Source organism: Orcinus orca, chromosome 20 (genome assembly GCF_937001465.1).
Source record: "Orcinus orca chromosome 20, mOrcOrc1.1, whole genome shotgun sequence".
In the NCBI taxonomy this organism is placed as follows: Eukaryota; Metazoa; Chordata; class Mammalia; order Artiodactyla; family Delphinidae; genus Orcinus; species Orcinus orca.
The window spans coordinates 55,647,138-55,673,481 of record NC_064578.1 but is presented as its reverse complement, the minus strand read 5'-3'; the positions used below and the strand labels follow the sequence as shown (position 1 = coordinate 55,673,481).

The 26,344-nt window shown below is 54.8% G+C and overlaps 3 protein-coding genes across 5 annotated transcripts; all 3 read left to right on the top strand.

Moving 5' to 3' along the window:
• The first annotated feature begins 1,149 nt into the window (after positions 1–1,149).
• On the top strand, positions 1,150–6,962 carry DNAAF3 (dynein axonemal assembly factor 3). Of its 2 annotated transcripts, XM_033411822.2 has the most exons (12): positions 1,150–1,215; positions 1,320–1,408; positions 1,924–2,066; positions 2,422–2,515; positions 3,601–3,758; positions 4,055–4,237; positions 4,449–4,574; positions 4,679–4,801; positions 5,026–5,155; positions 5,788–5,902; positions 6,072–6,146; positions 6,231–6,962. In XM_033411822.2, exons 2-12 carry the CDS (start codon positions 1,324–1,326, stop codon positions 6,637–6,639), a joined length of 1,641 nt encoding a protein of 546 aa, XP_033267713.1. In that variant the 5' UTR covers positions 1,150–1,215; positions 1,320–1,323; the 3' UTR covers positions 6,640–6,962. The 2 variants fall into 2 exon arrangements, with proteins under 2 accessions (XP_033267713.1, XP_049559426.1); XM_049703469.1 differs by lacking the exons at positions 1,150–1,215; positions 1,320–1,408 and adding an exon at positions 1,419–1,777.
• Positions 6,963–7,107: 145 nt separating this feature from the next.
• Positions 7,108–11,156, top strand: TNNI3 (troponin I3, cardiac type). Of its 2 annotated transcripts, XM_004283302.3 has the most exons (8): positions 7,108–7,742; positions 8,049–8,061; positions 8,213–8,299; positions 8,745–8,786; positions 9,044–9,175; positions 9,575–9,664; positions 10,187–10,363; positions 11,007–11,156. In XM_004283302.3, the coding sequence occupies exons 1-8, from the start codon at positions 7,732–7,734 to the stop codon at positions 11,088–11,090; spliced, it is 636 nt and encodes a 211-aa protein (XP_004283350.1). In that variant the 5' UTR covers positions 7,108–7,731; the 3' UTR covers positions 11,091–11,156. The 2 variants fall into 2 exon arrangements, with proteins under 2 accessions (XP_004283350.1, XP_033267720.1); XM_033411829.2 differs by lacking the exons at positions 7,108–7,742; positions 8,049–8,061; positions 8,213–8,299 and having other exon boundaries at positions 8,338–8,786.
• A 6,770-nt stretch (positions 11,157–17,926) lies between these two features.
• TNNT1 (troponin T1, slow skeletal type) lies at positions 17,927–25,417 on the top strand. Its single transcript, XM_033411828.2, has 8 exons — positions 17,927–18,074; positions 18,744–18,860; positions 19,074–19,151; positions 21,387–21,500; positions 22,218–22,327; positions 24,183–24,273; positions 24,377–24,417; positions 25,275–25,417. Exons 2-8 carry the CDS (start codon positions 18,762–18,764, stop codon positions 25,318–25,320), a joined length of 579 nt encoding a protein of 192 aa, XP_033267719.2. The 5' UTR covers positions 17,927–18,074; positions 18,744–18,761; the 3' UTR covers positions 25,321–25,417.
• The last annotated feature ends 927 nt before the right edge of the window (positions 25,418–26,344 follow it).

The following is a 26,344-nucleotide window of genomic DNA, read 5'->3' as shown; positions in this document are numbered from 1 at the left end:
AAAACAACAACAGAAGCCATATAGACCTGGAGACAACAGAGGACTTGGTGTGGTTCCTGAGGTGTGCTGTTACCATCTCTCTGAAGCCCTGTTGTGTAGCTTGCCCCCTTCCATGGTGTAAATACTGTCACTGTGGCTGATTTCAAGCCACCGATGTGAAGTCTGAATATAGAGTTGAGAAGAGATGCCTACTACCACACCATCCTATAGTATTTCCCAGAGTAGAACAAGGGTCCCAAAATTTAAGGCAAAGCCAAAACAAAAACAAAGTCACCAAAACCAACACACCCAGTAATCAAGATAGAAAGTATTTTAATGCAATATTTTTTTAAAATTTAAAGACAGGATCTGACCCTTCACTTGGACCTCTCTGCCTTATCCTAATCCTGGCCCTTGTTCTAATAAAACTTTATTTACAAAAATAGACAGCCAATGGTCCTAGTTTGCCAACTTCATTTTCTAAACTATCACATGAAAATAGCATTTCCTTCTTACAGGTACAATAGCTGTAAATAACCTTAAGACCATCAATAATTGTAAAATATAATAAAGTAGGAAGTGATGAGTTTTGAGTATGATTACTTTTATTTTAATGTATTTTATTGGAATTTAATTTTTAGTAAAAAGTTTAATTTTTAGTAATGATTGTGTGTAAAACCAGGTCATAAAATTCCTGAAAATGTAGCAACCGGAGCCAGTGCTAGCTGGCCTCACTACTTCGCTGTGTTTTTCTCACCTGGAGAGAAGCCCTGTGTGATAGAGCCAGGGTGTGAGGGGAAATGGGGCCACAGAGGTCTATAGTTTATGGTCTAAGCCACCTCAGTTTAATTTGGGTTGATCAAGATTCTGTTCCGTTCTAAATTTGAATCGGCCCAGGCCTCCAGCTTCCAGAAATTTGGATCGCGCCCAGCTCCGCCCCAGCCTCTTCCGGCCCCGCCCCTTCCCCTTCAGCGCCGTCGTCATGACAACCGCGTCCTCTCGCCCACCGCTCCCACAAACCCTTAGCGCTCCCATTGGCTAAAAGTTTGCAACGGGCAGGTCTCCCTCGCTCTCATTGGTCAGTTGATGGCGGTGGTGCCAGCCCGCACACTCCTATTGGCCGACTGATTGAAAAGGGCGGGGACTATGGGCAGCAGTTGTGTAGGGGCCTTCGGATCCCAGCGCTGCACCGAGAGGGGAGGGAGGGGACGTCTCGGGTTATTTAGAAGGATAAAGGTGAGGGGGCTGTGAAAGGGGCGAGAAGTCAGCGGAGGTGAGAGGGGAATGGGTGGGCAATGCAGACACGATATTTGGGGATTCCCGGGTTGTTTGTCTCGCAGGGAGATGACCACACCAGCGGGCTCGGGCACTGGCTTCGGCTCTGTGTCCTGGTGGGGCCTGTCCCCGGCGGTTGACCTGCAGGCTGAGAGTGAGTCGCCCACACAGGACTACAAATCATCCGACACAGCGGCTACTTTCACAGCCTGGCAGACACTAACGTTCTGGCGCTAACGTTCTCTGAGGCTCCAAGGGCGGGGGGCGCCCTCCAGTGGACAGCCTAGATACCTCTGCGAACTACGAGTCCCAGAATGCTTAGAGGCACAGCTCCTTTTAAAACCAAGGCCAGGGCTTTCCTCGTGGCGCAGTGGTTGAGAGTCCGCCTGCCGATGCAGGGCACACGGGTTCGTGCCCCGGTCCGGGAGGATCCCACATGCCGCGGAGCGGCTGGTCCCGTGAGCCATGGCCGCTGAGCCTGCGCGTCCGGAGCCTGTGCTCCGCAACGGGAGAGGCCACAACAGTGAGAAGCCCGCGTACCGCAAAAAAAACCAAAAAAACAAGGCCAGGGGTGCAAGTCCTGCTGGGAGTTGTAGTTCATCGTGCTGGGGGGTGGCTGCAGGGGGCGTTCTCCAGGCCACCAACCCCAGCCCGCTGTCGTCTTGTCAGGTCCTCCTGTGGACCCAGACTCACAGGCCGATACAGAGCACGGGACCCCCGAGCTAAATGTGCTGCTGTTGGGCTCCGTGGATGGGCGACACCTGCTACGGACCCTGACCCGGGCGGCTCTCTGGCCTCGAAGGAGGTTCCGTGTAAGCTGGGATTATGGGGTCCTGGAAGGAGGAGGATGAAGATAAGAGCACAGATTCCTGAGTCCTTGAGGGAGGAGGGAGCTGGGGACCCAGACTCCTAGGTCCTGAGGAGGGAAGGGGCTGGTGTTGGGGACTCCTGGGTTGAAGTGAGAGGAAGAGCCTAAGGATCAAGTCTCCTGAGTAGTGATGGGGAGGAGGGTTCTGAGTGCCCACACTCCTGTGTTTAAAGGAGTGGGGCTGGTGTACAGGTCTCCTGAGTCCTGTGGAAGGAGGGGGCTGAGGTTTCCCGCTCCAGGGTCTCCTAGGGGCCAGGAACACAGGTCTCACAATCATTTTTCCCTGTCCATCCTTCCAGTTTTATGTGCTGGAGAATAATATGGAAGCTGTAGCCCGACACATGCTGATTTTCAGCCTAGCCCTGGAGGATCCTGAGAAGATGGGGTTGCAAGGTCAGCAAATACCCGGCAATCTGGCCCCCAGCTCCTTCCCCCTCCCTGCAGGAATTCTGGCATTTCAAGGGTGCGGTTAAACATTTTGGACATTGTTCCATATTTCATCACTTGCTCACTTGTTTGGTAGCCTTAGAGCCTCAGCTTTTCCCACCTTTGAAATGGGGATAAAAGATAATACTTCCTAAAATCATTTAGGGAATTCCAGGAGAAAAGCCACATAAAACTCTCAGAACTGTGCATGACACAGTGTAAGCATTCAAAACCTCTTAGCGAGGGAGAAGCCCAAAAGAGATCAAAGGGCTTCCTGAGAGGTAGTGAGTCCCCCAGATGTGGGGAGGGTTTGGCTGAGCTGAGCTCAGTCCTGCCCAAAGCCTGAGTCCCGAGTCTCCCTTAGTTAGAGGTGTGCACCCCAGGGAATCTGCGTGGAGGAAGCGGCCTTGGAAGTGAGATTATAAGGAGGAGGGGGAGAAGGAGGATTTGGGTGGGAAATGATTATTTCCCAGTAACAAAAACTTCAGTTTAGTGCCTAGAGCAGAGTGTAGACTCAGGCAGGCTGTATTCAAATTCTGACTCTGTTTGCTGTGTGACCTTAGTTGTGGCAGGCGAACTCTTAGTTGCAGCATGCATGTAGGATCTAGTTCCCTGACCAGGGATCGAACCCGGGCCGCCTGCATTGGGAGCGCCGGAGTCTTATCCACTGCGCCACCAGGGAAGTCCCTTTTATAAGATTCTTAACTAAAATGAAAATATTCAACACTTTAACACACATAAATCTTCATCTCCATCTATATCTATATAAAACTTTTCCATTTTTAAGGCAAGGGAAACAAACATGAAATTCAGGATTGGGGTTACCTGCAGGGGGTGGGAAGGAATAGGCGAGGAGACCTAGGTGGGGTGTAAGTTATTCTTCGTGTTCTAGCTATTCGGGTGGGTAGGGAGTTTGCCTGGGTCCGTTGTGCTGATTACACGACTATGGAATAAGAAGATCACTACAAAGTGGGTATGCGTCATCCGCACGGGTCTCATTTCTGGGCTCACTCCTCTGCCCCCTCCTCTAATTTTCTCCCCCCTCCCCGCAGAGAGGAGCGAGACCTTCCTGGAGGTGTGGGGGAACGCGCTGCTGCGCCCCTCTGTGGCCGCCTTCGTGCGCACCCAGGCCGGCCGCCTGGCTCGCCTCGTCCCGGAGCCCGATCGCCTGGCGGAGCAGCTGCCCTGGCTCAGCCTGGGCGCCCTCAAGGTGCCGCCGCCCGGCCTGCGACCGTCACCGGCGTGGATCCGGGTGGCGGTGGGAAAAATGGGGATAAGCAGTCCAAAAGGGTTTGCGTTGATGGATAGAGCTGAGGGCTCCCCGGCTCCCACAGTGGGATATGGCCCTGGGGGTGGCTTCTACTCTTGGAGCCTCAGTTTCTTCATCTGAGAAAAAAGAGAATCGTTCCCACGCCCTGGGAGGGAAGGGAGGATCAGGTAAGAGAAGCCGCGGTCCCTGCAGCCGCCTCTCTCTCGTTCTCTCTCCACGCGGGCCTGGTCGTGCAGTTCCGCGAGCGCGACGCCCTGGAGGCCGTGTTTCGTTTCTGGGCCGGAGGGGAGAAGGGGCCCGAGGCTTTCCCCATGAGCCGCCTGTGGGACTCGAGGCTGCGCCACTACCTGGGCTCCCGGTACGACGCCCGGCGCGGTGTCAGCGACTGGGACCTGCACATGAAGCTGCACGATCGCGGGGTGAGGGCTGGGAGGAGGGGCCTGGGGTCTCCAGTCCTGGGTGTGTAGGAGGAGGGGCTGCGGCTTGAGGAAGCAGCGGTTGGGGGCCCCGAATCCTGGGTCTGAAGGAAAAGGGTGCCAGAGGCCCTCAGTGCTGGGTCTTTGGGAGGAGATCCTGGGATCCATATACCAGATTCACTGAGGCCTCTTTTCTTGCATCCCCCCACTCCAGGCCCGAGTCATCCACACCAGTGAGTTCCGGCGCTGGAGGGACACAGGAGTCGCCTTTGAACTCAGAGACTCCAGCGCTTATCACGTGCCCAACCGGACCCTGGCGTCCGGTCGCCTCCTGAGCCACGTGCGAGTCCACTCCCTGCCCTGGCTGCTTCTTCTTTTCGGGGGCCCAGGAGTCGGAGTCCCCAACATCGACCTCACCCGTCTCCTCTCTCCCTGATTTCCCAGCGCGGGGAGCGTGTAGCAGCGCGCGGGTACTGGGGGGACATCGTCACAGGGCCCTTCGTGGCCTTCGGCATCGAAGCGGACGACGAGACCCTCCTGAAGACCAGCAACGGTCAGCCTATCAAGGTTTGAGGCTGGAGGTGCTGGGGCTGGAGGCGAGTTCGCGAGGCCCCGCCCCCTATGCGCCCCCTCTCTACTTCCTAGGGCCAGTATGGAAGTGTAAGCTTGCCCGCCAGACGCTAGCTCTGGGTGTGGGGGAGTGTGGGGATGGCGTACTCTAAGCCTCTCCCCTGCCATTCCGGCCCCGCGGTCCTAGCTCCGCATCCCGCCACGCCCTTTCTCCCCCAAAGACCGCGGGCGAAATCACGCAGCACAACGTGACGGAGCTGTTCCGAGAGATGGCCGCCTGGGGCCGCCCGAGAGCCACCCAGGGAGACCCCGCGCAGGTGCAAGGCGACGCGGATGGAAGCCCGGAGCCTGGTAAGCGACGGACTCAGCCTTCTTCCTCGAGATGGGAATTGGGGCTCGGGTGATCATGTCTGGGAGAGAATGGGACCCGGACCCCCGTCCCGGGCTTCAGGCTCCTGGTGTTTCAAGTCCAAGCATGAACTGGTATGGTATCTAATGCCTGGACAAGTGACCTCCCCTTCCCGACATCCGGTCTATTTTTCTCTCTTCTCTTTGAGCTTCTCTCCCTTTGCTAAATCCTGACACCATCCTTAGCATTCTGAATTCCAGTAGTAGAATTCTCATCCTACCTGCAGAAGTCCAAGAGGCTGAGAACATTTTAACAAGGTTAAGCTGGGTCCCAGCTTAACGCTGGAGAGCTCTCCCCCCCAAATCTGGTCGTGCCTCCTTCCACCCATCGCCTAACTTGGCCCTCCCGGGTGAATGGATGTCTTGTGTGGCCATGGGCCAACCACTCTCTTTTCTTCTCTTGAATCTCAGTTGCCTGGTCTGTAAAATGGGTCTCTGTGTGCCAGGCCAATCCTCCCAGAATTTTCCAGGAATCTGCCTAAGAGGAAGGATGAGAAAGGGCTTGAAGACGGACAAGGCGAGTCATCTCCAAGTTTTGTCTGTTTGCCTAACCCTGCCAGTCTTCCCTTCCCCAGCAGCCCCTGTCCCGGAATCCTTCACTGTCCACTTCCTGTCCCTCGGTTCTGCCCAGACCCTCCACCACAAGAGCTGCTACAAGGGACGGTTCCAGCTTCTCTACGTGGCTTGTGGGTAAGAGGGCCTGGGAGGTTCCCAGATTTTCCTCCCCCAACCCCTCCTCCCTCAGACCCAGGAATCCAAGTCTCCAGACCCTCCTTAATCAGTGTCTAGGTCCCCAGCCCGCCTCTTCCCTCAGGACCTAAAAGTCTGAGCCTCAGCCCTCCCCTTTTTCTCTCTGCAGGATGGTCCATCTTCTCAGCCCTGAGCTCGGTGCCTGCGTGGCCCCCGGCGGACGCCTCATTGTAGAATTAGCCCAGTGAGCCAGCGGAGAGCAGGGCGGGGAACTTCCAGGCTGGGGGCGGAAAGCCAGGTCCCCTAACACGCTGCTTCCTGGTTCCAGGTTCCTAGTGGACCTGCGGCAGGAGCAGCTGCAGGGGTTCTCCACCCGGGTCGGGGAGCTAGCACAGGCGGCTGGATTCGCCCCACAGCCGGGGGCCAGGAGCTCGCAGACCTTCGCGCGCTTCTACAAGGCCGGAGACTCTGCTCCCAGCCACAAGGACCCAGCTGTGGGATCTGGGACTCCGCCCCCTGAAGTCCTGGCCCCGCCCCTTGAGGCAACCAACCCTTCCCCCGAGGACCTGACCCAGCCCCTTGAAGGCGGGATCCCACCCTCTGAACCCCTCAAACGGCCCTCAGAGTCTCAGGCTTCACTGTTGAAGGCTTTGGTTCCACCCACAGGGAGTCAGACCCCCAAACCAGAGAGTCTGACTGTACCTCCGGAGACCAACTCCCCAATCCCTAACTTCTAAAGTCGGGTCCTAGAATCAGAACGCGCCTCTAGAATACTCAATTATACTCCCAGCATTCTCAGCGCCAGAGGTGTCGCTAGAATTTCAGATTCCATTCCTGGGATTCTATATTTTATTCCTAGAATTCTAGATTGTTCTCTTGAGTTCTACATTCCACTCCCAAGACTCTAAAACCAGCCTGGAGATCCGGCCCTGGGGCTCAGGCCCTCTGCGTGGTCCCCTCATCCCCAGGCATCCCATTCCTAACTAGGGGCTGGGGGTGTCTCCTCTCACAGGCTGGTCAACACTAGGGTGGTCCAAGTAAAGAGAGCCAGATCCTCTTCTCCGTGTGTCCGTGTGTCTTTCCTGCCCTCAGTCTGTCTCCAAGGGCTGGGAGAGGGGAGGGGCAGGAGTGTTCAAGAGAAGAGACTCGAGACCAGATTTCTGGGTTCCCAAGAGGGCTAGGGGTGAATTTCTCCGTGCTGCCTGCTAAGAGCCTGGGCACCCCACACCTGGATTCTCAAATAAATCAGCAAAATTTATGGATTGGCTAACAGGTTTGGGGCACTGAAACTGATCATAACATGGTAAAAAAAAGTTCTAGCCCTCAAGGAGAATTACACTTTAGTGAGGGGGCGGGGCCTAGACTCCTGGGTCTGAGGGAGGAGGACGTTGGGGTCCGAACTCTTGTGTCAGAGGGAAGAGGGGCTGGGGGCCTGGACTCCTGTGTCAGAAGGAGGAGGGTTTTGGGGTCCTGGACACCCATCGGGGTCTGAGGATGGAGAGGTTGGGGGTCTGGACTCCTAGGTGAGAGGAGGGAGGGGCTGGATTCCCAGGCCGCCAAGGTGGAGAGGTGATCCAGCTGGAGCATGGCCCGCCCCAGCCCTCACGCGCCCCGTTATCTCGAATCCTGGGCAGGGAGGGGAGGGGGCAGCAATATATTTAGTCTCTGTCCTCGCCCTTTATCTCAGTGTCCTCAGTGAGGCTTGAGCAGACCGGACGAGACAGAAGCCCCAGGGGCCTTCAAGGTCACTCCGGACGCCCCCTCACTGACCCTCCAAGAGCCCCTTGTCCCCTGCTCTGCCTTCCGCAACCCCTGGCTTGAGACTCAGCATGGCGGACCGGTGAGTAATTGGTAACCGGGACTCCTGAGAACCGAGGCAGTGGCGGATAGGGGGGTGATCCCTTGGGTTCCTGTGAGGGGTGAGAGCTGCGAGGTTGGACTCCAGGCCTGAGAAGGGAGGTAGGGACAGGACTCCTGGGCATCGGAATGAGGTAAGAGTCTGGGAATCCGACCCAGAGGAGCCGAGAAGCGGCAGCTGGCGGGCCGGACCTGTCGGTCAGAGGGGCCTCTGGGGTCCCTTAGGACACGGCGTGGACAGGACCCAGGCCTACCATTAATCCCCTTTTCCTGGTTTCTCTCCCTCCAGGAGCGGCGATGCGGTGAGAGTCGGCGTGGGCTGGACCCGCCTGGCCGGGGAGGGCGCTGCCGGGAGGGCTCTGGGGCGAGAGGCTGCAGCCCTGGAAGACTGCATGGAGAGGGACTGGGGAGGGGGGTCCCTATGATAACTCATCTCAGTTCCCCAAATCCCAGGCGGAGGACCCGCCTCCCGCGCCACCCCCTGTACGACGCCGCTCCTCAGCCAACTACCGCGCCTACGCCACGGAGCCGCACGCCAAGGTGAGGGCGGGGCCAGCGCGGTGGGCGGAGCCGGGCGGGACTTCGCAGGATCTGGATTCGGATTCTTAGGTTACCCGCGGCTGGGGGAGGAGAGGCGGAGCCAGGGCCTTTACCGGACTTTGGTCGGGGGCGGAGCCCCAGCGGATGACGCGCTTCAGGGGCGGAGTTTATCAGAGGGCTGGGCTCTGTTTGGTGAGAGCTTGCCTATGGGCGGAGTCCCGCTGCCCGTGGGAACTGAGATTACTTAGAGATGGTGGGGGGAGGTGCGTAGCCAGAGACAGCACATTGGTGGATGGGAATGAGGGGCGTGGCTTCCCGTAGACTGAAGGCTGGAGGCGGGACTAAATCTGGACCCGGCTTGAGGGGGCGGGTTCTGAAGCTCCTCCCGGCGTCCTCCTTCGGATCCTCCTCGCTCATCCTTCCTTGCTCTGTCTCACCCCGGCAGAAAAAGTCTAAGATCTCCGCCTCGAGAAAACTGCAGCTGAAGGTGCGATGCGCCTGGGGAGAGCGCCTAGGTGTCTTCAGGGGGCGGGGCTTGGAAGTTGGGTGGGGCTTCGGAAGAGCAGGTGGGCGGGAGGCCCTGAAAGGGAGGGGCGGGGCCTTGGAATGATGGACATCAACCTTGGGGGGTTCAGGTCTCTGGAAGCAGGCCTGGGATTAGAGGATGGGGCCCGGCGGGGGTGGCTATCCCGCTCTGTCCTCATCCCCATACCTGTGCTGCCATACCCGTCGTGCCCTCCCCAGACCCTGATGCTGCAGATTGCGAAACAGGAGCTGGAGCGTGAAGCAGAGGAGCGGCGAGGAGAGAAGGGGCGTGTTCTGAGCACGCGGTGCCAGCCTCTGGAGCTGGCCGGGCTGGGCTTCGCGGATCTGCAGGTACCGGCTCCAATCAGGGACTCCTGCCTAGCCCGGCATCTGAGTTTCCTACTGTCCGGTCTTGCATCCCTTAGGACTCAGGGGTACAGTTACTATGCCCCCTTTCTGCTCAGGACCTTCGGGTCCAATCTCCCAATTCTTACCCTCAGGAGTTCAGAAATGTGGCCTGCAGCTGCCTACAATCTCAAAACCCAGAGGTCGGTTCCTCCAACCCACTCTAGTCCAGATTCTCAGAACACCTGGCTCTGGAGTTCTGCTTTGTTCGCAGTCCCCCAGGGTCTGGCTTCAATCTACTCCTCCAGGACCAGATGTCCAGGTCCCCAGCTCCTCCTCCCTCAGACCCCAGGAGTCCAGAACCCCAGCCTTCCCCCCACCACGCACACTGCATTCCTCCACCAGGACTTGTGCCGACAGCTCCACGCCCGCGTGGACAAGGTGGATGAGGAGAGATACGACGTGGAGGTGAAAGTCACTAAGAACATCACAGAGGTGGGAGACACTGGGCCGTCTGGGTCACTTCAGGATGGGAGGTGATGCCTGGGGCTCTGGTCTCAGCCTGGACCCTTGCAGCTGCTTAGACACCAGGAGACCCAGGACAACTCTGTGAGCCTGGCAGGGAGGGGGCAGAAGGATGAGTACAATACGGTCAGGGAATGCTGTTCTAGGCAGAGGGAACAGCACATGCAAAACCCAAGAGGTGGGAAAGCGGAAAATATGTTTGTGAAAATGTGTGGCTGGAGCCTCAAGTGTTGGTAAGTGAGTTCAGGTGTGGGACAGGGAACTGTGAGATGCATGTAGCTGGACTGGGATGTGTCAGTAGTTTTCAGAGATGAGGGTGGGGCAGATCAGGTTCCAATTTCGGGATGGGGAGCTTGGATTTTGTCTCGAAGGTGGTAGGAGCCTAAGCTAGGTAGAACCTGGATCAGGATAGGAGGGAAGTGCAGGGTGGAAGAGTGAGGCAAGGAGGAAGTGGAAGGAGGGGTCTCCACCTCTCATTATGGCTGCTACCAGATCGCAGATCTGACCCAGAAGATCTTTGACCTTCGGGGCAAGTTTAAGCGGCCCACTCTGCGTAGAGTGCGGATCTCTGCAGATGCCATGATGCAGGCACTGCTGGGGACCAGGGCTAAGGAGTCCTTAGACCTGCGGGCCCACCTCAAGCAGGTGAAGAAGGAGGACACGGAGAAGGTGAGTGTGGCTACAGGTCCAGGAAAGGGGGTGCTTAGGGGAGAAGGTGTGTGTGTGTGAGCAATTCTAGGGACTAGCCTGAGGGCAGGTGGCAGTTGGAGTTGTGGGGAGAAGTATCTGGTAAGGGTCTTCCACAGGAAGTACAGGAGGGGCACAGGAAATGCAAGAGGAAGACAGAATGTATAAGTGGAAGACAGGAAGTGCATTAGGGAGAATGGAAATGGCAAGGAGTCAGGAAGTGCATGATGTCTGCAGGATGTTTGTGAGAGAAAAGGAGTGCAGGAGGGAGACAGGAAGTCCAAGAGGGAAATGGGAAGTGCAGGAGGAAGACAGGAAGTGCAGGAGGGACACAGGAAATGCAGAGGGGAGACAGGAAGTGCAGGAGGGACACAGGAAATGCAGAGGGGAGACAGGAAGTGCAGGAAGGACACAGGAAGTCCAAGAGGGAGACAAGAAGTGCAGCAGGGAGACAGGAAGTGGGGCAAATTGGAAAGGATCTTCTGAGGGGACAAGAAGTGTTCCAGAACCAGACTGTGTGATGGGCGTCCAGAATAGAGTGGCCCAGCAGGCGGGAGGGCAAGTGGAGGATATCTGAGAGCCTGTAGACCAGGAAGACACCCTAACCTCTGACCCATTCCTCCAGGAAAACCGGGAGGTAGGAGACTGGCGCAAGAACATCGATGCGCTCAGTGGAATGGAAGGCCGCAAGAAAAAGTTTGAGGGCTGAGCCGGCCTGTGCACAGCCCTGGCCCTGGCCCTGAGGATGGCCCCGAGGAATAAAGCTTCTCTCTGAGCTGGGAGTGGCTGTGTGTCTATTACCAGGGGCGCTTAGGTGTGAGAGAGGCGGGAGAACTGAGGGCCAGGCTCCCCCAAAGCCACAGCGCACATCAGGAGCAGAGCTGGGTCTCCACGTGGAGCTGCACAGAGGTGCCGAGACCAGGGCCCAAAGGCAGACACACAGAGACACGGACAGACTGTCAGCGACCCCGGGAGAGAGAGCCAGGCAGAGACCCAAAGGGAGAGGAAAAACAGGTGGAGATTCATGGGAAGAAGTGCACAGAAAGGGGAAACAGACAGATATACACAGAGAGACAGAGATGACCTCGCCCTGGAAGAGACAGAAATAAGGACCCACAGAGGGAGAACTGCAGATACAAAGAGACACCCCCTCCACCACACACACACACAAGAACTATAAAGGTAAAAACAGACACAGAGCTAAAGACACAGAAACCGAGTCGCAGAGAAGCACAGGGACACCTGGAGACACAGACCAATAGCCAGACATCAAGAGAGGCAGATACGCAGAGACACCCGCGGAAATGCAGAGAGAAAAACTGGCGGCACAGAGACAGGCAGAGTGAAGAACTCAGAGACAGAGATGGAGAGAGAGCCCCAAAGCCAACCCCTGAGAAATGCATAGAATGAGAAATGCGGAGAGAGACAGACACTGGCACGGAGGGGTGAGGAAGCCCCTAGAGTTCAAGGTTGTGGATTGGCTGGGAAGGGGGAGGGGCTACCAAAAAAGATCGGTGTCCGATGGAGGTGGGGAGTGTGAGGTCCTGTGGGCCTGACACACCCCCTCCCCCTCCCCTCCTCCTCCCCCTCACACACCTGTTTCCCTGCTTTAGCGCCTGTTGTCACCAGGGTGGAATCCTGGTGGCAGACAAAGGTATGGGGGTGGGGAGGGGGGGACAGAGAGATGGACAGAGACAGAGGTGGGGAGACGGAGAAGCTGAGACAGACACACACAGAGAAACACAGACGAAGAGTCACAGAGACAAAGGAGAGATAGAGACAGGGAAACGGTATGGGAAGTGGAGGCCCAGAGAGACACAGAGAAAGGGACCCCTTCATGGAGCGAGAAGGGGTCCCTTGTACCCTTTTCATCAATAAGCATCCTCCAAGGGGCTTCGGAGCATAGTGTGCCGTGTGATCTGGGAGATGTGGAGCCCGAGGGTGGCCTGACCCAGCCCGGGTTCCTGGACAATGCTTTTGGGATGGAGGAGAGGCCTTGGAACAGCCAGGAGGTGCCTCTATCCCGAAAGTGGAGCCAGAGTGGGGGCAGGGCAGCCTCTGAGTGTGAGGAAAGGAATTCTCTACCCCTCCCTCTCCCCCTGGGGCGGGGCTGAGCCTCCCACTATAAACTGGGGGTGCTTCAGCCTGCCCAGCAAGATTGCCCCACCGCTCACACCTCTGCAGACGCAGCCTCAGGTAAGGGTCCCAGAGGAACTGGGGATGGAAGGGAACGTATTAGGACTTGGGGGTTACAGAAGCTGGGAGTGCAGGGTTTGGGGGTCCCAGAATATAAGGACCTCGGAGGGCTGAGTCTGAGGGAATCTCAGAAACTGGGAGTCCCTGGGCTTGGATGACAGACAGTCTGGGTGTCAGAACTGGGGGGCAGTGTCTCAGAATCTGACGATTTAGGAATTGAGGTCGCGGAATCTCATGTCTCATGATGGGAGGTATTAGAATTTGTAATGTCATATTTGGGGGTTTCATGAATCAGTCCCCTGAGTTTATGCATCCAGATTTTGGGGTCTCACAGTCCTGAGGTTTCAGAATTTAGGGGATGTCAAGACCTAGGGGGTCAAGATTTTAGGGCACGCATAATCGGGAGTCTCGACAGTTGGAGTCTCAGAATCTGGAGAGATGAGGAGTTACTGTTTTTCAGAATTCATAAATTGGGGTCTGTGGGTATGGGGATTTTGTGGGGTCTCTCAACCTGGGTGCCTTGGGGATCTCAGAGATTGGGGAGTCTTAGTATTTAGGGGTCAGGATGAGGTCTGGGGACAGAAGCTGCTCTTATGTGTCCTGTCCCCTCCATGGCAGTGGGTGAAGGTGAAAGGAGGCGACAGGTGGGCAGATGACCAGCCAAAGGGGAGGGGACCTGGGGGGGGAGAGGGCAGCGGGTATGATGAATTCTCCTAGAACCCCCCCTCCACGTACTTCTCAAGAGATGTCCTCGGTGTCACCCTCTACGACATCCCCCAAAATAGACCCTGGGGGTGGGGCAGCTATTGTCTTCGGACCACTGTCCCTTCCCAAATACCTCCTCCTAATGCCTACTCAGATCAGGTTCCTACGGACTTGTCATAAGACAAAAGGGGACAGCTGTGCTCAGGGGGCGGGGGCTGCAGCCTTGGGGCTCTGCCCGGACCGTATCTCCCAATGCGCTGTCTTCACCCTCAGTTTAGGAGTCTTTAGGAGTTGGAGGTCCCCAGCCTCTCCTCCCTCAGACCCAGGGGTCCAGACCCCCAGCCCCTCCCCCCTCAGACCCAGGATCCAGGCCCCCAGCCCCTCCTCCCTCAGACCCAGGATCCAGGCCCCCAGCCCCTCCTCTCTCAGACCCAGGATCCAGGCCCCCAGCCCCTCCTCCCTCAGACCCAGGACTCCAGGCCCTCAGCCCCTCCTCCCTCAGACCCAGGGGTCCAGGCCCCTGGCCCCTCCCCCCTCAGACCCAGGATCCAGGCCCCCGGCCCCTCCCCCCTCAGACCCAGGACTCCAGGCCCCCGGCCCCTCCTCCCTCAGACCCAGGGGTCCAGACGCCCCGCCCCTCCTCCCTCAGACCCAGGACTCCAGGCCCTCAGCCCCTCCTCCCTCAGACCCAAGGGTCCAGGCCCCCGGCCCCTCCCCCCTCAGACCCAGGACTCCAGGCCCCCAGCCCCTCCTCCTCTGGACCCCACCCCACTCCGCCTGTTCTCTGCTTTTCATAGGTTGCAGCAGGACACCAGGATGTCGGACGCCGAAGAGCAGGAATATGAGGAGTGAGTGATGCTGGCAGGCGGGCTGGGGCCCTGGAGCGGTGGAGACACCTCCCACCTCCAAGGCGCCTAACTCTCCCCCTCCCTCTTTCCTTCCCTCCCCGGTCCTCAGGGAGCAGCCTGAAGGTGAGTGGAGAGTGGGATGGCCTTGTGGGGGAGGGGAGGTGAGGACACCTTGGCGCATCTTAGCCCACCCTGCCCTACGCCCACCCTCCTGGTCCGCACAGCCCGTGGGAAAAGCTCAGTGGGCCCACTTGCAGCTGAGGCCCAGAGGGGTCCCCCCGTCTAGATGAGACTCGAACCTGAACGCGGGTCTCTGCGCACTCACGCACTCTTCCCCGCATCTGAAGCCCCTGCCGTCCCCCCCACCCCGGGCTCCTCACGCCTCCTCTTGTCTCCCCCACCCCTTCCAGAAGAGGAGGCTGCTGAGGAGGAGGAGGAAGGTGAGGCCCTGGACTCCGCAGGTCTGGAGCGGGACGCGGCACCGGGGGGCTGGTGCGGTGGGGACGCTAGTCCCCGGGTGCAGGCTGGGCGGGGGCGGGGATCTCGATGGTCTCGGCCTCAGCTCCTTTAACAGCCTCTCACCTCTCTCCCCTCTCTCCCCTTCCCGCATCCGGGCATGGCTGCTCCCCTCCCCCGGCTCCCCAAACCTAGCTTCTCCTCCCGTCCCCTCCCCAGCCCCCGAGGAGCCGGAGCCGTTGGCTGAGCGAGGTAACCGCGGCTGCTTCGCTTCCTGAGGCCGATTTCAGGGGTCCTCAGGGCCCTGACCTCCAAGATGACTCCCTCCCCGCTCCCGTAACCCGTCCCCGTAACCCGTCCCAGGCCCGGTCCTTTAAGCCCCGGAGAGCTCTCGCGCTCTCCAGTGGCCAAGAAGGGAAACAGCCTCGCAATGGCTTTAACCCGTTCCCTTCCTTCTTAAAGGGACCAACACCCAAGCCTTCTTCCCCAGTCTGGAGGAATACTTATAGAAGGGTTGGATGTTTGCGGAGAGGCACCCCTCCCCCCTCATCTTCGCCTGTCTGTTACTTGTCTCCTTCATATACATTCAAAGGTTGGGGCGTGGGTTGTAGAAGGGACTAGCAGTGGGCGTCTGTATTCCTCTGTCCCCAAGGGGGAGGGGGCTGGGGACACAACTCCCGGGTCACCGAGTGAAGAGGGGGCTTGGGGCCTCCCTGCTCTGCTAGATCTTGATGGAGGGCAGGAGCTCTGGGTATGTAGAACGAGGGTCTGAGGGTTTGTTTGTTTTTTCTCCTTATGGTCTGGCGGTTTGGACACCTGGGTTCCCAGAGAAATGGGAGGGGGATCCCCACACCAGTTCTGAATGTATATCTGATGCATGTGACCCTCTCCCTCCTTTATGGCCACCCCGATTTCCCTTATCCTCTTCCCCCCCACCATACCCTTCCCCCAGAGCTGCAGGAGAAGGGAACTGGGCTTGTGGGGACCAAGGCTTAGAGGCGGGTCCCTCCTTTGGATGTGTCATGCCCACCCCACGAACTCTTGCTAATTATCTTTTTGTATCCCTCCACCAGAAGAGGAACGCCCCAAACCAAGGTGAGATCCTGGGGGGTGGGGCTCCCAATCATGTCCTCTTAAATATATCACCCACCTCCAGAGACAGGCTGCAAGAAAGGCAGAGAAGGAGAGTGGGGAAATGGAAACATAGAAAAGGGCAGTGACTCCTCCTTTCCACAAACATTTCTGGTGAACTTCCCACTGTGTTTGGCAAGAGTCAGACTCTTGCTGTCCTGTTGGTGTAACAGACCCAGATACAGCAATGGTAGTGCAGAAGAGGGCCCTATCTGTGCCCTAGAATATCAAGGAAGGCTTCCCAGGGGAGGTGACGCCGAGTCCTGAGGGCGGAAGCGTTTGCTAGCTGAAGGAAGTGGAGGGGAGATTGTAGATGACGCAGCGGAGTGGTGTGTGCAAGGTCCAGTAGCTGGATCTTGGCCAGTGTTTCAGGGAACAGATGCAGACACAGGTCATTCTGATGAGAAAGATCCAAACTAGGCAGACCAGGGAAGACTGTGAGAGCTCACCCTGGAGGGTGTGACACTGGGGACAAAGCTTGGAGATGCAAGCAGGCAGCAATTGAGCAGGAGATGCAGAAATTCTCTGGGACACCGGGGAGCCATGGAAGGGTTCTGAGCAGAGGGGGCCGAGGATCAGATCTGGCTGAGAGCACAGGGGCACAGGAAAGCACAGGTGTGCTTCAGTGTCAGGGAAAGCTTGTTGGAGGAGGGAAGGTCTCAGGGGTGGAGTATATCAGGGGAAGGGCATTGTAGGGCAGAGCAAACAGAGTGTGCAAAGGCCCGGGGGCACAAAGGCACATGACATGGCCAGGGAACTGTAGGATGTGGTGAGTTTTCAAGGGGAAAAGGCCTAAGCTGGAGCAGAGGGCATAGGGTAGAAAGGGGCCACAGACTGAGAGACCCACAGGTTGATGAGCTCAGTTGGGGCAGGGTGTGTGCAAAGGCAGGAAATGTTCAGGAAGCATCTGTTTACTGGAGTCTGGGGTTTGGGAGAGAGTCTGGGTTGGAGACAGAGTTGGTGAATCCTCGGTAATTGATGATAATCGAAGTCACAGGAGTGAATGACATTAATCACAAGAGTGTCCCATGAATGAATCAAAGGGCAAAGCTCTCTTAATTTGGTTAATAGAAATTGTTGCTTTTTATTAAGCCAGGAAAGATGAAGCATAATTTGTTTAAAATTCTCTTTGATCATTGAATGACCAAAAAAGGAAATAAAGAGTCAAATATATGAGGGATTTTTTCATTCCTTAAGTTAAACTTTAAAGCTGTATTTAAGAAATCAAATCTTACAAAATCCTGGAAGGTTTTGGTAATGATGATGATAATTTCAAGGAAATTAATAAAATAGCTATTGATTTTAAAGTGTATTTTATTCAATAGTTTTGGTATCTTGCCATGGAGGATACTAGCCCAGCCTAGCAGAAACATGCAATATGTAGAGCGTATTTTGACATTTTAAAAGTTATATTCCATAACCATTTTGAAATGCTGGGCAAACATAAAAAAAAATCCCATACAAAGTTATTTGCATTTAATTCAATTAATCAGGCAATTTGAAAACTAATTGATTAAAACACTGTAATATGATTGAAATTCTGTAACATTTTAATGTTATTTTTACTCTACTGTGAAAAGTTTTTTTATACGATATACACACCCTAGTTTATTTTTGTGTCTTAGTGTGGACTTATAAATTTACTACAGGTATCTTGAGCCAGGAACACAATCAGGTTTCAGGCCAGTTTGATACTGGCTCTTCTTAATTTTCATATGAGTGTAGAACTTTAAACCAAATGTTATGTCAGTGGGACTGTGCTGTCTGTGGAAGTTAATAAATTACATGATCATTTTCTTCAGACTGGAAGGAGAGTGATAAATAAGATTTGGAGTCATAGGATACTGATGTACAATTTAAGGATTAAAGTTTCTTACAAATCAATTGTGAACAATGAATTATTAAAAAATGTTGACTTCCTAGTATAAAACTGCAAGAATAAAAATAAATTCTCCAGCTTAAAAAAGAAAGTAAGAAAGAAAGAAAGAAACCAAAGGAAGAGAAAATTCCAAGAAGTGGGAGTGCCCAGGGCAGTCCCCCAAAGCAGCACCACCCAGTACAAATACAATGCAAGCCACATATGTAATAAGAAACAATTTTTTTTTTACTAGCAGCCTTTTAAGAAGTAAACCCAAACAGGTCAAATCAATCCCAATAGCGTATTTTACTCAACCTGTCATAGCCAAAATCTCAGAATTTCAACATGAATCCATATAAAACATTATTAGTAAAATATTTTACATTCAGCAGGGAGGTCAGACTACTCAGTGTTTCTTCTCTTCTGTCCACTCAGCCGGCCCGTGGTACCTCCGCTGATCCCCCCAAAGATCCCAGAGGGGGAACGTGTGGACTTCGATGTAAGTAACAGACATCCCATCCCAGGAGGGGCTGCTAGCCTATAGGGTGCAAATTAGGAAGAGGTGCCCCTCCCTAGCCACTGTTTTTTGTTTGTTTCCTACCCGCTTCTTTTGGAATTGTGTCTTGGCAGTCCCTTAGTTTAGTGTCAGAATACGATGCTTTGCTGCCATCTGCTGGAAACACAGTGCATGGCAGACGTCTGTCCCAGCTGTCAACTCCACCAATTCTTTTCTTTTCTTTTTTTTTTTAATTTATTTTTGCCTGCGTTGGGTCTCCGTTCCTCCGCGCGGGCTTTCTCTCGTTGCAGAGCGAGCGGGGGCTACTCTTCGTTGCGGTGCGCAGGCTTCTCATTGCAGTGGCTTCTCTTGTTGCGGCGCACGGGCTCTAGGCGCACGGGCGCGCGGGCTCCAGAGTGCAGGCTCAGTAGTTGTGGCGCACGGGCTTAGTTGCTCTGTGGCATGTGGTATCTTCCCAGACTAGGGCTCAAACATGTGTGCCCTGCATTGGCAGGCGGATTCTTAACCATTGCGCCACCAGGGAAGCCCAACCGTACCAATTCTTGCTGCAAAGGGCTCCCCCTCCTGATGCTTCTCAGAAGTGCTGAGAGGTTGGCACCCTCTTGGGGCACCACCTGGGGAATGACCGAGCTCCCACCCTCTGTCCCCTAGGACATCCACCGGAAGCGCATGGAAAAAGATCTGCTGGAGCTGCAGACGCTCATTGACGTGCATTTTGAACAGCGGAAGAAAGAGGAAGAGGAGCTCGTGGCGCTAAAAGAGCGTATTGTGAGTCAAGGGAGGTGGGGTTCCCCAAATTCTTCTCCCTCCTTCCATCCTTTGGGCCTTGGGAGATACGTTCCCGTCCACTACAGACCCAAGGCTGAAACTTTTGGGAAAGTACCCAAGTTGGTGCCCATCACCACTCTTGACCTACCCTGGGAAGTGATAAAGGGGGTGCGTGGTGGTCCCTGCACCCCCTCATTCTTCTCTCTCCCCCAGGAGCGGCGCCGGGCGGAGAGAGCTGAGCAACAGCGCTTCAGAACCGAGAAGGAGCGCGAGCGTCAGGCTAAGCTGGTGGTGGGTGTTTCCCCTCCTCCCAGAGCCCAAATGTTACTTTCTCAGCTGGACACTGCAATTTTCCACTCATGACATTCTCTGTGATCCCATAACAGTCCTCATGCTATATTATTCAAGGGTCTTTCTGTTGGAAGGGACAGAAACTCCAACCCAAACTGAACTTAGCAGAAAGAGAATTTTATTGGCTCATGTAACTAAAAGGTCTAGGGCATGGCTTGCTTCAGGCATGGCTGGATCAAGGGACTCAAATAATATCACAAAGACCCAGCTTTTATCTTCCCATCTTGGCCAATATTTCTGTGGACAGTGTGTCCAGGAGGGTGAGCGACTCATCCTGGTTTGCCTAGCACCTTCCTGGTCTGAGCCCGGAAAATCCTGCATCCCATCAGTCCCAGGCAAACCAGATGGTTCCCAGGCAGGGGTGGCAAACGGCCACCAGCAGCTCTGGCTTAAACTCCTCTTTTCTCTGTCTCCTGCACAAATCCTGGGATGTTTTCAAATTGTTCACCTGTCCACTGTGGAGTGAATCACTGGCTAGTTGGGAGAGAGTGGCTAGAATGCTCCCATTGGTTTAACCCTTGAAAACATGACCTGACTTGGCATCAGGAGTGGCTCACTCAAACCACTTTTTTTTGTTTTTGTTGTTTTGCCATGCTGCGCGGCACGTGGGATCTTAGTTCCCTGACCAGGGATTGAACCCATGCCCCCTCACAGAGTCCTAACCACTGGACCACCAGCAAAGTCCCTCAAACCACTTTATTTATTTATTTATTTGTTTATTTATTTATTTTTAGCTGCGTTGGGTCTTCGTTGCTGCTGGCGCGGGCTTTCTCTAGTTGCGGCGAGCGGGGGCTACTCTTCGTTGCTGTGCGCGGGCTTCTCATTGTGGTGGCTTCTCTTGTTTCAGAGCACGGGCTCTAGACATGTGGGCTTCACTAGTTGTGGCATGCAGGCTCAGTAGCTGTGGCTCGCGGGCTCCAGAGCACAGGCTCAGTAGTTGTGGCGCACGGGCTTAGTTGCTCCATGACATGTGGGATCTTCCCGGACCAGGGCTCGAACCTGTGTCCCCTGCATTGGCAGGTGGATTCTTAACCACTGTGCCACCAGGGAAGCCCCCTGAAACCACTTTTAAAGAACAGGAAATGGGTGGTGTGGTACGCAAAGGACTGGTCTCCCAAAAATGTCCACATCCTAGTTCCCAGAGACTATGAATATGGGAACCTGCCTGGCAAAAGGGACTTTGTAGGTATGATTAAGTTAAAGATCTTGAGATCAGGAGATTCTCCTGGATTTCCTGGGTGAGCCCAGTGTTATCACAAGGGTCCGTAAACAAGGGAGGACCTTTGAAGATGGGGGAAGTGGCCCTGAGCCAAGGGATGCAGGCGGCCCCTAGAAGCCGGAAGAGCAAAGGGAGTGAATCTCCCCTAATGCCTCCAGAAGGACCCAACCCTGTCCATACCTTGACTTAGCTCATGAGACCCATTTCAGACTTTTGACCTGCAGAACTATAAGCTGATAAACTTTCATTGTTTTAAGCCATTCTGTTTGCAAATTACAGCAGCGAGAGGAAATTAATTCAGGTGGGGAATCCTGGGCAAGTGAAATACCATCATGCCCATCTCACCTGCCTCTCCAGTGGGGATGGGGCTTTGGTCTGGACAAGCCACTAATTCTGGAACATGCAGTGCAGACTTTCTGGATGTGGTAATGCCTTAGTGAAGGCATTCTAGAACCTCTTCCTCAGGCTCAAGGCCAAGAGCCTCTTTACTGCCCCAAGCCCCCCGACTCCCATCACAAGTTACCTTCCATGACCCTCTGAGGACAGTCATTCTCCTCTCATGAGACTAAGGAAGAGTAAGTCCCAGAGAGGGTACGTGCCTGCACTGAGGCCACACAGCAAAGATCACCATTGGCCATTTCAGGCTGGAGCATGCAGAAAAAAGCAAGCACGTCCCTCCACTAGTTTAATATTTTCCTTGGGGGTGGTATATAAAGTCTCAAAGAGGAGGAAGGACTTGCAGGTGGTCACACAGCCGGGCCTGGAAAGGTGAGGAGGGGACCGTCAGCATCCTTGCCTGTTCTGATATTGACCTTGTTTTATGCTTGGGACTGATTGATCCCTGCTTCGCTCAGTGCAGAAGAGGGCCCCCTCCCACGTGCCCATCTCAGACCCCCTCCCCTCTCAGTCCAGGGTGCTGGAGGGAGGCCCAGGAATTAACCCCTTTCTTCCCACAGGAGGAGAAGATGCGGAAGGAAGAGGAAGAGGCCAAGAAGCGAGCTGAGGATGACGCCAAAAAGAAGAAGGTTCTGTCCAACATGGGGGCCCATTTTGGGGGTTACCTGGTCAAGGTGAGTTCAGCCTGCTAGGGCCTGAACAGGAAACGGGTAGTGTGGTACGCAAAGGACTGGTCTCCCAAAGATGTGGGAGGAGGGGCTGGGGGCCCGGACCCCTGGGTCGGACGGGGGAAGCACTGAGGCCTGGACCCCTGGGTCTCTGGGGAGAGGGGCTGGGGTTCTGGGCTGAGGGAGGAGGGGGCTGGGGCCCGGACCCCTGAGTCTGAAGTGGGAGGAAATAGGGGCAGGACTCCTGGGTCTGCGGGGGGAGGGGCTGGGTGTCTGGGCTGAGGTGCTGGGGGCCTGGATCCTTGGCTCTGAGGGGGGTGGGGCTGGGGGCCGGGACCCCTGGGTGTGAGGGGGGAGGGGCTGGGAGTCTGGGCTAAGGGAGGTGGGGATGTGGGCCCCGACCCCTGAGTGTGATGGGGAGGGGTTGGGGGCCCAGACCCCTGGTTCTGAGGGAGGTGGGTCTGGGGGGTCTGGGCTGAGGGAGGATGGGCTGGGAACCCAGACCCCTGGGTCTGAGGGAGGAGGGGCTGGTGGCCCGGACCCCTGGGTCTGAGTGGGGAGGCGTTGGGGGCCCGGACCCCTGGGTCTGAGGGAGGAGGGGCTGGGGGCCCGGACCCCTGGGTCTGAGCGAGGAGGGCTCGGGGCCTGGACCCCTGGGTCCTGATGTGCGGAGCCATCCGGTGGACCCATCCCCTAGTTCACGATGTCCTTTCCAACCGTCAGGCAGAACAGAAGCGGGGTAAGCGCCAGACAGGGCGTGAGATGAAACTGCGCATCTTGTCGGAGCGTAAAAAGCCTCTGAACATCGACCACATGGGAGAAGAACAGCTCCGGTAGGTGGGAGGGGCCTGGGTATGAGACAGGCAGATAAGGGGACGCCTGACCCAGATCCGAGTGGGCGGAAGCCCTGGTGCTGTGTGCCTTTGGGCAAGTGTCTCTCCCTCTCTGCGCCCCTGTAGACTCCCCTGTGGAATGTTTCACTGATATAGGCCCCACGTTTTGTGGGTGCCGAGACCTGTAGAGTCTGGGTGATAATGCGGAAGCCAGACAACAGATCTGACCTAAATTTAGAAGATGATGGTGTTTTGATGGCCCCTGGGAACTCTGAATGGGCCCCATCTTTTACGTGAATTAAAGCCAGATGCACTGGCAACAGTTTTCCAGCCACATCTCTTCTGGGTGGGGCTCTATCTTGCCCTTCACAGCTCACTGTCTGCACAGCCTGCATCACGTGGTAAAGCCACCTGAGGGGAGGCCGGGGAGGGTCTTCCCTTCAGGGCCCTCGCCTGCGTCTTGACATTATCTGGCCCAGGCACAGAGTTTAAAGTCAGAAACGTCCACCACCTCATAGGCCGCACAGTGATGGGGTTTGGAGCTCAACATCTGAAACCACTTGCCAGGAGCTCAGTGCCGGCTTCACCACTTACAGCTGGGTGATCTGAGGCACGGGGTTTACCTTCTGTGAGCCTTGCTTACCTCACTGGTAAAATGAGGCGATGATGACAAAATGTACATCACAGAGCAGTGAAAGGTCAGTATGGCAGCATACAACCCTATGAGGTAGACACCCTCAAGCAACTGGAACATTAAAAAACAAAAAAAGAAAGAGCAACCCTAGGCACAGAGAGGTTAAGTAAACTTTCCAGGGTTGCACACCTTGCAAGTGGGAGAGTGGGGATTTGAACCCAGGCAGTCTGGTGCGGTAGTCTGTGCTCTTCATCACTCTTTTACAAAGTGGTGTGATGGTAAATGTTTAACAAGTGGATCTCCAGGGCCTAAAAGTCCACATCTTAGCATTTGCTCATTTCCACGGTGTAAATACTCCCACCATGCTGATGTCAAACTACCAGCGTGAGAACTGTGCACTCGGAGTCGGAGTCGGGAAAGGATGCGCGGATTTGGCTCCAGCCCAGCACTGGCGATGTGCCGTCCTTCCCCAGTCACGTTATCACAGGGCCTTGCACTAAGGAACATGTCGCGAAAGTTCCTTCTTCCTCCTCTTTCCTTCCCTCACCACACATCCACTCATAATGTGGATTTACTAATATTTTTTGAGGATCTCAAGTTATTTCAGTTTTATTTATTAGATAGAGGTCATATGATGGTCTCTAAAATTTTAAAGTAAAACACACCATGGAAGAGACAGCCTTTGAAGACCATTAGCTGGCAAAAGACAACAAAGACTGCTAGTAAGAATAAAAAGAATGGTAACAACTAGCTTTGTCGAGTGTTTAGCACGTGCCAGGTATTTTCTACCTATTCTCTCATTCTATAACAGTTCAAGGCAGTAGATTTTTAACAGTTCGGAATAAGTTTGGCCTCTAATAACTGAGATCTGACTATAGCAGCCTAAACTATAGAGGTTTGTTTTCTCACGTAGAAGAAATCGGTAGTCCATAGCTGGTATTTGAACCAAGGCTTTCTGACTCCAGGGCCTAGGCCCTTAACCATGCTCATTCTCCGTTAGAGAAAGGTGAGCTCTCTGTTCTGGATATGGAGAAGTGGGCAGAGATTTTAAAACCCCTTGCTGCAATTCACTTTGAATACTGTGGCCTCAAATATTAACAAAATAGCACCAATAATGTCGAACTCAGAGACTCGCTGTGTGGCTTTGAACAATTCCCTCAACCTCTCTGGGCTCGTGGCCTGGCCTGGCTCCCTTCCATGACAGCCCTTCTGCCCTGCCAGGGAGAAGGCCCAGGAACTGTCGGACTGGATCCACCAGTTGGAGTCCGAGAAGTTTGACCTGATGGAGAAGATGAAGCAGCAGAAATATGAGGTGAGACCCATCTCTGCTGGAGGCCAGGCTGGGCTGGGGCTGGGTAGGCGGTGAGCGGGCCTGTCCCTCCGGCAGTGCCCGAATCTCCCTCCTGTCTCTGCAGATCAATGTTCTCTACAATCGCATCAGCCACGCCCAGAAGTTGTAAGTGTGAACCCGGCCCTGAGCCCCACACCCTCCATCTGACCCTTGGGGCCTCTCTTTCCTTTCCTCTGGCTGTCCCTTACTCTGAGTTTCAGTTCTCCACCCCTTCTTGGGGGCTCTGTCTTTATCCCTCTTTCTCTGGGACGGTCTCATAATGTGTCCTTTCCTCTCCACCCTCCAGCTCTCTTCTGGGGTCTCGATCCCTGTTTCTATGTCCCTCTAAATCACTGGTTCTCGGGGCGGGGGTGACCTTGCCTCCGACCCCGGGGACATCGGGGGATGTCTCGAACCTGTTTGGGGAGGGGGATGCTACTGGCACCTGGTGGGTGGAGCCCAGGGCTGCTGTTCCAGTCCTACAACGCACAGGACAGCCCTCACCACAGAATGATCCAGCCCCGGAATGTCGCTGGTGCTGAGGTTGAGAAGCCCGGCTTTTCCTCTGTTTCTTGTTCTGTCTCCCCTGTGTCTCCTTCCCTCCCTCCCTCCCCTCTGCCTTCTGTTCATCTTCTCTCTCCATCTCACTTTCCATCTTTCTGTCTCTTTCACCCCAGCCTCCCCGACCCTCTCTCAGTCACTCACCCTTTCCTTCCCCCATCCCTGTACCCATAAATATTTATCAGTGCCCATATGAACATCCTGAGCTCACCCGCTGACATCAACTCCTGCCCGCCTGTGGGCCTGTGACCACTAATCACGCCACCAGGCAGTGAACCCAATGAGAAGGCACTTGCCGGCCTCTTCCTCTGGCTGGGAGGGCGGGGATTTGCGGGGATGGACTCCCTGAATTGAGGACAGGGACCCATCTCAGAGGTTGGTCAGGGAGGCCTTCCTTTCTGACACCCCTCCTTCTCCTACAGCCGGAAGGGGGCCGGGAAGGGCCGCGTTGGAGGCCGCTGGAAGTGAGGATCTGGGCACTGCCCCCCACCCCCCTCCAGGCACCCGGGAGCCCTTGGAGTGTGTGTCCCATCTGTGGCTTGAAATAAATGCTCCCCCTGCAGCACCTGCTGTTCTTTGATTGTTATTATTAGAATCTTCAACAATCATGACGGTGATGTGTAAGGTTGAACCCTCACACACAGCCGGCAGGAATGTAAAATGGGGCTGCCGCTTTGGAAAACATTCCAGCGGTCCCTCAAAAAGTTAAACGTAGAGTTACCATAGGACCCAGCAATTCTGCCCCAATAGAACTGAAAATCTCTGTCCTCACAAAAACTTGTACAGGAATCCTGGCAGCATTACTCATGATAGCCAAGAGGTGGAAACAACCCAAACGTCCGTCCACTGGTGAAAGGATACAAGGGAATATCCTTCAGCCATAAAAACGAATGAGGCTCTGACACAGGCTACAATGTAGATGAGTGTCCAAATCATAACTAAAGAAGCCAGACACAAAAGGCCACGCATTGTGTGATGCCACTGATAGGAAATTTCTAGAAGGCAAATCCATAGAGGCAGGGAGTACAGTCGTGGTGGTCTCCAGGGCCTCAGGGGAAGGAAGGAATGAGGGGTTATGGCTAAAAGGAATGCTGTTTCTTTTTGGGGGTGATGGGAGTGTTCTGGAATTAGACAGTAGTGATGGTTGCACAACCTTGTCAATAGACTAAAAAAAAACCAAACCCACTGATCACACTGCTATATATAAGGTAGATAACCAACAAGGACCTACTGTAGAGCACAGAGACCTATACTCAATATTTTGTAATAGGGTGGTTCAGTGGTTAGGATTTCACTGCCGGGGGCCTGGGTTCGATCCCTGGTTGGGGAACTAAGATCCCACAAGCTGCAGGGCGTAGCCTAAAAAACAATTGTAATAACCTATAGGAGAAAAGAATCTTAATAATAATAATAATAAATAAATATATATATATATAAAATAACTGAGTCACTTTGCTGTACACCTGAAACTAACACAACATTGTAAATTAAC